This window comes from Clytia hemisphaerica, unplaced genomic scaffold (genome assembly GCF_902728285.1).
Source record: "Clytia hemisphaerica strain Z4C2 unplaced genomic scaffold, Clytia hemisphaerica genome assembly, whole genome shotgun sequence".
NCBI lineage: Eukaryota > Metazoa > Cnidaria > Hydrozoa > Leptothecata > Clytiidae > Clytia > Clytia hemisphaerica.
Window position 1 is genome coordinate 1725895 of NW_027103770.1, and position 10717 is coordinate 1736611.

Consider the following 10717-nt stretch of genomic DNA (forward strand, 5'->3'; position numbering starts at 1 on the left):
AATTTGTAGTATTTTATTAGGAGAAAATGTGGAACATTTTTTATTTCAACGGGGCTGTTAGCTATACTAGCGAATATCAACACACCTTGGGCATCATTATGCGCAAGGTTGTTGATATAGCTATCAGGTCCTAGAGATAATTTGATATAGAATTTATAGAGTATATCGGAGTTCATAGAGTAAAGACATAAGAAAATCGTAGTTACAAATTCTTACATTTATCACACCCCCAGAACAACATTTTGTTAGCTCACAAGGCTAACAGTACTGTAATCGAGATAATGTTTTTAGAGCCGAACATCAACTTGGGTTTGACTGACCTAGTCATAGTCTAAAACCCAAGTTAAAGTACAAGTACAAGTACACACTCACCACATACATAAAATCACATGGGTAGCTACCATGTTTGTTTATGTTTAACCAATACATTTCACAGACCAGATTATGAAAAAGGCGGTAAAAAACGCGGCCGCCTTTTATAAAACGTGGCCGCGCTTTATAACTGACGGCTGCCCTTTATAAATAGCGGCCGCGTTTTTAAAGGGCGCCCGCCTGTTATAAAGAGTGGGCGCCAGTTATAAAGGGCGGCCGCCTTTTTCGAAGGAAAAGGGTGACCGCTTATTATAAAAGGCGGCCGCCAGTATTATAGGCGGCCGCTCTTTGTAAAAGGCGGCCGCGGATCATAACTGGCGCCAAAAGCAAAATAACTAAAAGCTTCGAAATACCAGATCAGTCACGGTAAGTCACAGATGTATTTGCATTTTCTGAACGGCATTAGGTGTAGAAAGTTTCCTATACCCCGTTTTCATAACTTATTTTCAATATCCAAGGAGCTAGAGTGAGTTATATGCAATTTTAATCTAATTTGGTGTTAAAATATTTCCTTTAGACGCAAATATGTTATTTTGAATCTGTCTCAAACCAGCAAAAACATACTCATTTTTACGTATAGCCATCATTCTTTCAAAATAAACAAAAATCGTTTAATTCTGATAAATCTACAAGTCAGAATCTTTTTAATGAAAACCTCCGTTTTGGGACCGTTTCCGTTTTGGGGGCCATATACTGTAGAGAGGCGAACGCATCAAAATAATTGCTAATTATGTGTCGTTATGACGTTTCAAGTCGCAAAAAAGATATGATAAACATCTTATGTATGAAAATCGAATGTTGACACCAGAAACTTTAACCTCAATAAAACCACCGATCCACCACGAGCCTCCAAAATATTTTCATATCACAGTGAAGCCAAGACACTCAAGTCTAAAATATCTAGTCTGGAGATCCATACTCTCTATTCAAACTTACACCACACAAGCAAAAATCCCATTAGAAGCTACTCATTGAGAGTATGGTATTTTTGACCCAGTTTGAATTTGTTTACATTTGGTTTGAATTTCGTGCCAAAAAAGCCGTTGATAAGGTTAGCCAATCAGATTCGCGCTCTTCCAATCAAAACAATAATATCACGTGATTTCAACAATTGTTTAACAGCCAATAGAATTCTGCGACCAGATTTGGCATCTACAAAAATACCCGGCTACTCTGTTATTTCTATATTATTATTCGTTTTAACTAAATGCTATACTTCCAAATCACACGAACAGAGTAGACGGGTCTCCCAGCTAATATATATCAATCTAAGCTCTTCTCAGAAAGATGTTTAGAAAGATATCGCCAATTTAAAATTCTGTGTCATTTTAGGCCTTTTGTTTGATTTTTCTTGTCTGATGATGTTTTTCTCACACCAGATTTAATATATGTATCCGTTAAGTGTTTTAGCATTTAATTCCAAATTTTTGATGAGTAAAAGTACAAAAAGATAAAGATAGAGGCCTTATCAGAAATGAGATTACTAATCATTTTTCAAAATCAGAGAACTTCGAGCCGCCATGACAGTTGTCCTTTGTGGACAAAGCTAGATCCTCGATTGTTTTCTTAAACAAAAGAAAGATAATGCTTCGCTCTCCACCGTTTTATACGTTGTTTATCCAGTGTCTATATTAAATTCATGTGTAAATTTAGATTTGATAATTTTTGATTTCGAATAACAGCATCACTTTATGTTCTTACTGGCTCTAGCAAAATATGGTTGTGGATGAAGCTGGCAGTTTGGAAACAGAATCATGGAGAAGAACACGTCAAAGAACTTTTATCTCTTACTGTATTTTCACGCTCATTATTGGGCTTGAGTATGGGATTTTTCCACCGACCATTTTAAGTTATTTACAGGATGGTGTACATGCTGAAAATGCTGAGATTTGGTTTGGTGTGATTACATCATCGTATTTTGTTTCTTCAATTATTGGTTGTATGACTGTCACCAAGTATACAGATCGAACGCGAAACGTAAAAAAGACATTGATGATCTCGTGTTTATTCGTTGCATTCGGTAATTTCATATACGCTGTACCTTATCATCCATTAATCATACTGTGGGGACGTTTACTGCAAGACATTGCAGATTCAATGTTATCCGTAATCCAAGGAGAGATTATACGAATCTACGAAGGCACGGAACGTACTGAAAAGTTATCTATCTGTACTATGTGTTACTATGTTAGTTATATTGGCAGCCCGATTGTAATATCCATTTTCACGGCTGTTGATTTTCAACTATTTGGATTTTGGTTTAAAGTTTACAATTTCCCGTTTTTATTGGTTGGTTTTTTATGGGCTTCTTTTGTCTTGGTGATATTTTTCTTTGTAACTGATCTATCAAAGGAAACCTCCAAGCTACAAATTGATGGAAATAACATTTCTAAAGATACTCTGAGAAAACCTGTAAAGATTTCAAATAATCAAAGTCCACCTTCCATTCATCCAAATAGTATATTCAAGAGTTTCCAAGTCAACTTTATTCTATTACTAACTTTCTCTTGTGGCTTATTCACTATCTCATTTAACGCAATATCAATGCCGACTATAGCCAAACAGTTATTTAATATCCCTGTCCAGTACATAGGGATGTTTTTCAATCTGGAATCCATCACATTTGGTCTTACACTTTATGTTATCAACAAGCTGAAACAAGACGATTCGGATGTGTATATCATTGTTATGGGAATTTCTTTTACGATAATGGCTTTACAATTAATATCAATTTCAGCCCTGGTTCACACATTTCGAATCTTATAGGAATATCATTTTTGGCCCTGCTTACAGTTTTTACTGGAATCGGATGGTCAGCGGAACAAGTTTTCCTTGTAGCTTTACTCGGGAAAATGGTCCCAAACGAGGTTCAAGGGTATGCGTCAGGAGTTCGGCGAACGGCAGTTAATTTTTCATATATTTGTGGAGCAACTATGACTCCCTTTCTGAATGATTATATATCAGAACATATTATTGTGATCTCAATTTGGTTTTTTGTATTGATTACTATTTTCTTGTACCACCGAAAAAGATTTATTGTTTCTTAGCCCGAATGCTATGCAACTTGTATTAATATATCACTATATCACAGATCAAAATCGAGAATACCAAGAATTCTCTTTAATGAAATACTTTAGCTCTTCAATAATGTTCTTAACATATTCTTTTTTTCACTATTATTGGGTATTTTTGTCCATTTCCCTAAGAATGGGTGTTTTAGAGTCCGCAAAGCCTTAAAATGTTCTTAACTTATTCTTAATATTGTGGCTATCGAAGGCTTATGTTCTCATATAGTTTGTTCTTATTAAAAAACGTATACTCGGGTAAAAGCAAAATTATCTTTTCGTCGCTTTATTTTGCATCAAAGAGTATTTTTGCTTGAAGCACTTTTCTTGAGTCATACCTTATAACTAAAGAGGTTACAGGGGATATTTGTGTACACGTTTTTTTATGAGAACAAACTCTATATGAACATAAGGCTTCGATGGCCAAAATGTTAAGAACAATTTAAAAACATTTTAAGGCTTTGCGGACTCTAGAACACCGAATTTCATAGGTAAAAGGACTAAAATGCACTCAAAAAACGGTGAACATAAGAACATGTTAAGAACATTTTTAGGCTTAAAATTCAAAAAGTTAAGAACGTCCCAAGGCTTCAAAAATTGTGGATGTTCTTATAAAAGAACGTCCGGCCACACCTGTCTGTGTTTCTGAATTAAATTTCAAAAGTGTGGCATAAAAAGAAAAGAACTACTAGGCTGTTACTTGAAGAGATTTCACCCCATATAATTTTATTTTTCAGATTGTTAAAAGACCTGGTCTACTTCTGTGGCCCGGGCACTAATAACACACTGGGCCAAAAGTCGTAATATTTGGACTGCCGTTGTGCACTATGATTGCTTAAGATTTGTTGAAGTGCAGCATTAATTTTTGCCCGGTAAAGATTTCTACCTTAGGGAAATGAATTAGGAAAGAATTAGTTCAAGGATTAGGTGAGACATAAAATACTTTTCTAATAGAAATGCAAAATTTATTTCATAGTTAAAGCTTTTCGGCTGCGCCAACGTCAGTACAAACATAGAATGTTTAAGAACCACAAATTTTCTAACGCTAAAAATGTTGAAAAAATTGCATAATTATCTACAAATCAAATTGATTGGTGGGGTTTTCTTTTAAATGCTTAGCGGGTTCTGAGTTATAGTTAACATTATCACCAGCCCATCTATAGTTGCAATATTACGTTCTGTCTCACCAATATAATTTTCACCACACGAGCATAGAGCATACTTGGTATACGTGAAGAAATTGTGAGCGTGAGTAAGATTTTTTGTTCATTTCTATTTTATTTTAGGGGCCGTCCACATAGTACGTACGCACTAAGGGGGAGTAGGGTCTTTTCAAAAGCGTACGCTTGCGTACAACGGGAGGGTAGGTGTCAAAAGAAAATGTACGTACGCAGAGAATTTTTTTGTCGACTTTTACGCTTGTTATACACATCAATGAAAGGAAAATGTTTCTTGATAGACATTGAGTTTCATGTATGAAATAAAGTTCCGAACCAAACGATTTGAATTCGAAATTTCTTCAACCAAGGGTGAATGAAAAAGTACGTACTTACCAGAGGGGTATATTTCCGTACAGGGGGGAGGGGTTACTCGATTTTCGATATTTTAGTGCGTACGTACTACGTGGACGGCCCCCTACGGAAGAAGGCTTAAATTAAGTTTTGGTACATAAAACTTTAAAATCCGTTTACTCAATCAAAAGAAAATTACCAACCCAAAGTGACAAAATTCATTAAAAACAGTGTATATTTCAAGTACGTTATCGGCCCTTTTTACGCCGGCCCTTATTGGCGTTATTTTTAGGCTCTTGGCGTAATAAGGGCCGGTGTTAAAAGGGTTGGTGTAAAAAAGGCAAAAATTTAGCAAGTTTTACTCAAAAGTGGCGTTAATTTTTGACCATTTTTCTCTATTTAAAGGATTTTAGGTACAATTCGAAGATAAAAAATTATCCATTGTTTTACTCCATATCTAAAACTTCGCAAAAATCAGTAATTTTAATGGAATTGAAAATTGAAGTATAAATAGCCATTCTAACAAATTTTGGCGTTATTTACGGCCCTTAATTGGCGTAAGCCTAAAATCAGGCAGTGGCGTAATAAGGGCCGGCGTAAAAGGGGCCGATAAGGTATTAAAAAGAAATGAACCGTTTCTTTAATCGTCATGTAACACTAAAAATATATAACTACCGTGTAGCAGCAAAATTAAGAGATTCGTCTAAATTTTTTAGAATTCGTCAATTAGATAAATATATTAAAAATCAGTATTGGGTGAACTCGATGTTAAAATTACTGTCTTTTTGGCCTCTGAATTACAGTTGAAGTACAGGAAAAAAATTGGCAAAACCAAACATTTTACAGTGTGTTTTTTTGCATTGATTTCTTCAATGGGCTGGATTTTACATAGTTAGAGTTATTTCCTTGTGGCACGGAAAGTATTTTCTTGTGATTATGCGTGCACACTTTTTTTATAAGAACCAGGAAATTTCAGTTAATCTTATGCTCGTAGTCGATAGCAACCTTGTTAACCAAGACACTCAGGAAACCTACTTTGAGGATTCATTCGAAAGGGACTTTACCATAGACCCAGATCTCACCAATTTGAATGATCCCAATCGTAACCTCTTTTGATTGGTAAGCAAGTAACTCGTCAGCCAATCGATTGCAAGGGATAATTATTCTTTCCCCTAGATCTCCTGTATTACCAAAGACATTATCAATGGTTTCATCTCCTTCATGTAAAATTGTTCTCAAGTCAATATTATCATTTCGATTCTCGTATACTTGTCCCAAGTGAATTAATCGGTTAACGACCTCAACAGCAGTTATAAAAACACGTTTGCCAAAGGTAGCTTTAATCCAAAAATTACCATCTGTACTGCCTTGAGAATGGTAGATCCTATATTCGTTACCATCAAATGCATATATTGCTTCATGTCCAGCTAATTCTGATACTGCTGAATATTCTGCAATTGTGTGACGTAGTGTTCCTGGAAATTATAATTTAATGAAAGCTTTTTTTCTGTAATTCATGATATTCATGACGTAATGTTTTCTACAGAAAGACCCCGGCTTTTGACAATAGTGGCAACTTTTATACAACTTTTTTTTTGCCACTACTGGCTAAAACCGGGGTATTTCCGTAGAAATCATTACGTCATGAATATTATTAATACTTTGAAGTGTTTCAATATCAAAATGGACCTTGAAAACTTTTCGTCCAAGAAAGGTATAAAATATCTGAATACATACATGTTATTTTTTCTATTAGCATAACGTTTATAACCATGTGAAGGCTCAGTTGTTGATACGTAATAGTTATCGGACAGTTGCGTGTACAATATGAGAAATGTTTTACTCTTTTACGAGTTCCGAGATTTTTCCGTACAATATTTTCCGAGCCTTTAGGCGAGGAAAATATACGGAAAATACGGAACGAGTAAAATATTTCCATATTGTACGAGCAAATATCTGATAACTGGTTTATCGGTGACCCAAAAAATGCACTTTTTGTGTTGGAAAAAAGCGCAGGGCACTTTTGTAGCAAAGTGACGTTAGATTGCTGCTACCGCTACAATGCAACAACATCTTTTCGTCAATTTATATTTTTACATGTAAAATACAAGATATATTGTACTCTTTTTAACCAATCAGATTGCAGATATTTTTTGGATCGCCGATACAGACATACAGTTGCTTATAAAAAACATGTATTTGAAATCAGCGAAACTTAAAATTTCCCCAAAAGAACAACTAGTAAAATCGTCCACTTAAGATTACCTTTTCAACAATGTATCAAAATTTGTCTACTGTACTGTCAAATTTTTTGATGCAGTTTTTAACTGTGTGTGATATCATAGCTTATATAAGTTTGTCTGAGAAGACAAAGGGTTTAAATAGAAGTAGAGCTTTTTAAGTTTTTTTAAGCTTTTTTAAGCTGTTCTAGCGAAAATTACTTTGTTATTTCAAAATTTTGAGGTTTGCCCTTTTCACTTACTCTTAGGTGCCAAATAAACGCCCCCCCCCGCTTGTTAATTTTTCGAAAATCTTCCAATCCCCCGGACCTTATAAGGACCCCCCCCCGTTTATTAATTTGTAAGAATATTTTCAGCTGTCAAAGAGAAGGCCCCTTAATTTGCTCTTAATAGCCTGATTTTAGCCTATTTATACCTTATTTTTGGGGTTTTAGAAGTACAATTTCCAACACCACCGGCAATTAGGTTTCCCCCGTTTATTAAAATTTCAAACATTCTCCAACCCCCCTCCCCCCGTTTATTTGGCACCTAAGAGTATAGATACAATCCTTGTCCGGGGCCACCTTTGTGTTTGAAAAATAGGTAACTTACGTTTTACACATTGATAACCTGGTGCTCCACAAATATCTTCACATATTTCGTATTCAGAACATGAAGGGTTGTTTGCAGTACACCGACGTCCCAACTAAATGAAAGTTAAAACATTAAGTTATAATTAAAATATCTTTTCAAGTAAAAAATACAATATCCATGGGTTAGCATTTTTATAATAGAGGATGTCCAGGGGGTTGAGCATATTTTAAAGAGTGGATATCCAGGGGGTTCGATACTAATAAAGTAGGATCCAGGGGGTTCGATACTTCGAAAAATCAATATCCTCAACAGTGTGGGTAAAATCTTTTTCTGGAAAAGCCCAATTTGGCAACTGAATTTTATAATGCAATTTTGAGATTTTAACTGTAAATTATCAACTAACCCCCAGTAAGGCACAAAACTTTCACAAGAATTCAAATTTATCCTACATTTATGTATAACATGTCTAACATGCTGAATCTAAGTTGAATTTGGATGGCCTAATCTAACAATATCGTATGAATATTTTTTGATGATTTTCCTTCCATGATGAAATGGAAAAACACCATTCTTATAAAAAAAGGGTGCTTACAGTTTTTTCTTTAATTCTAAATTCTTCCTCAAATAAACTAAGATTGGTCAGCTCATTGTCCCTCCTATCTATTTATATTTCAGTATCAAAACGAAAACACTTATGTCAAAAAAAACCTTTAAGGCTTTGGATTGCAAAGAATAAGGATGCCCTCCCCCACCATATTTCACTCTTGGTCGGTGAGATAGGGCTGGTTTAAAGAAAAGTAAAAAGTTCGTATTTTTACCTGTTTTATTGTATAATCAGTTTCAAAATGGTTCCACCCAGCATCTGAGATAAGGGTATCATTCTTTGTTGGGTTATATACTTGAATTGCCACGCCCAATAACTCACATGTTGAATTTGCCCTTCTGTAATTCACACTTAAGCATATGGGGTGATAAAGACATTTTGTTAAACACCCTCTTAATGTGATTGCTCCGATAACATTTAGTATATCACCGATTAGTCGTTGATCGTACTTTATCTTGGAAAATATACCATCATAATTGCCGCATTCGTTTAGTTTTAGCATATGCGAAAAACACGTGGCAATGAAAAAACCAAGAATGGCCAAAATTGACCAGAATGTTTTCATCGTATCCGAAAATACGCAAACAACTTTTGCCCGCATATTCTTTGTACTGTCTACTTGCAAATTAATACTATTTTGAAAAATTTTTCGTTTGAAATTTCAGCTTTTATATAATCGATTTAGGGTATCATGGTGGGTCTTTCTATATATAAAGTCCATCTATATTTGATATACTATAAATTATGCAGATTTTATTAACCATATTTTGCTTGACAAAATGATAATCGAATATGTTTATGCTTATACTATTTTGTTATAAGAATATCCAAAAAAATTTAAGCTTTCTGATGTGCTTAGCTTTTTGAGTTTTAAGCCTAAATATGTTCTTATTTTCACAATTTTATGAATATTTTTGTGCGATTTCCTGTAAAATTACACGTTTTTTTTTTTATTAGAACCCAGTTTATAAGAACATTCAGGCTGAAATTCAACGAAAAATTAAGAACATCGTAAGAACATGCCCAGCCTCAGTTTGGAAAAAAATGACAAGAAACTACAATTTTTTCCTCTTTTCAAACAGTTTTAACCGAACTCTGGGATGGATTTTCTAAAATTGAGAGTCAAATATTGTCCAAATTTTACCAATTTTACCAATTTTATTTTGCATGATATTGTTGATTTAGAGTAGTCTGAAAAATTAAGAACGCATTTAAGAACATTTTAGGCTGAATATTGCTAAAAAAATAACCACATCCAGGCTCAGCCAAATTTTAAGTGTTCTAATAAAAAAAAAACCAGTAGGTGTTTTGAGTCCGCGAAGCTTGAAAATGTTTTTAACTTGTTCTTAATATTTGTCTTCGAAACCTTATGTTCTTATATAGTTTGTTCTCATAAAAGAACGTGTGATTGTTATATAGAAAACTTGTAGTGTAGGTAACAAGAAATAAGCATTGAACTGAATTCCAACTATTTTTTACTAAGGTTGACAACACCTAGACACTTCTAACGTAAACATTTATAGTGTAGGAACAGTAGGATATATTCATATTCACGGGGGACATCCTTCGATTGAGATTGGTATTCCCGATACAATTTGTAACAGTTTGTGTTTCTTGATATTGAAATTTATTCAAAGCATTATCGATCAAAAATTAAAAGCTAATCCACTACCATGAATATAGTACTCTTGTCTCCCGAATAGACGGGGGGGGGGGTCCGAATAAGCAGGGGGTAGGAAAATTTTCTAAATTCTAATAAGCAGGAGGATGGAATAAGAGGGGGGGGTAATTTGAAGACAGAATTTTTTCTAACTGGTATCAATTTCAACAACAAAAAAGAAACTTTAATAAATGAACACGTAAAATAAGAACCAATACTAACAAAAAGGAAAATTATTTAGTCCCCCGAATAGAAGTAGACCCATTTTATCTTAAGGGCTCTGATCTGACCATAGGAGAGGGAGAAAGGTCCTATTCCGAAGAGTATACAATTTCCCCTAGAAAGCGTCTTCTACACTTTACAGATCATCTAAATAAGGACGCAATATTTCGAGCTCCAACCCTGACCCTAACTGATATCGAAAAGGTCAAAAAGGAAGAAAAAAACTCTACTTTGGGCCATCCACAACCCCGACCGAAAAGTGACTGAACCACCCCCTGAATTTTTCATAATTGTCGTGTTTACAATGTGTTTTCTGACTGATGTAACCAGACTCGTTAGTGTAGTAGTTGGTGGATTCCAACACATTAGCAATGTGGAGATGGATTTCTCCCAATTCACCGTCCCTGACCAGTCAGTAGAAAAGAATTCAATTCCAGCTCTATTGAGTCCTCGGGTTCCACATGGACCCG

The 10717-nt window shown here is 34.7% G+C and overlaps 2 protein-coding genes across 2 annotated transcripts; one reads left to right on the forward strand and one right to left on the reverse strand.

Annotated features, from left to right (window-relative positions):
* The first annotated feature begins 2065 nt into the window (after window positions 1–2065).
* Window positions 2066–3508, forward strand: LOC136805970 (uncharacterized). Its single transcript, XM_067062557.1, has one exon. It carries the CDS (start codon window positions 2089–2091, stop codon window positions 3136–3138), a length of 1050 nt encoding a protein of 349 aa, XP_066918658.1. The 5' UTR covers window positions 2066–2088; the 3' UTR covers window positions 3139–3508.
* A 906-nt stretch (window positions 3509–4414) lies between these two features.
* LOC136805919 (uncharacterized) lies at window positions 4415–8990 on the reverse strand. Its single transcript, XM_067062495.1, has 3 exons — window positions 8580–8990; window positions 7780–7873; window positions 4415–6423 (listed from the first exon to the last, which is right to left on the reverse strand). Exons 1-3 carry the CDS (start codon window positions 8964–8966, stop codon window positions 5993–5995), a joined length of 912 nt encoding a protein of 303 aa, XP_066918596.1. The 5' UTR covers window positions 8967–8990; the 3' UTR covers window positions 4415–5992.
* Window positions 8991–10717: the final 1727 nt, after the last annotated feature.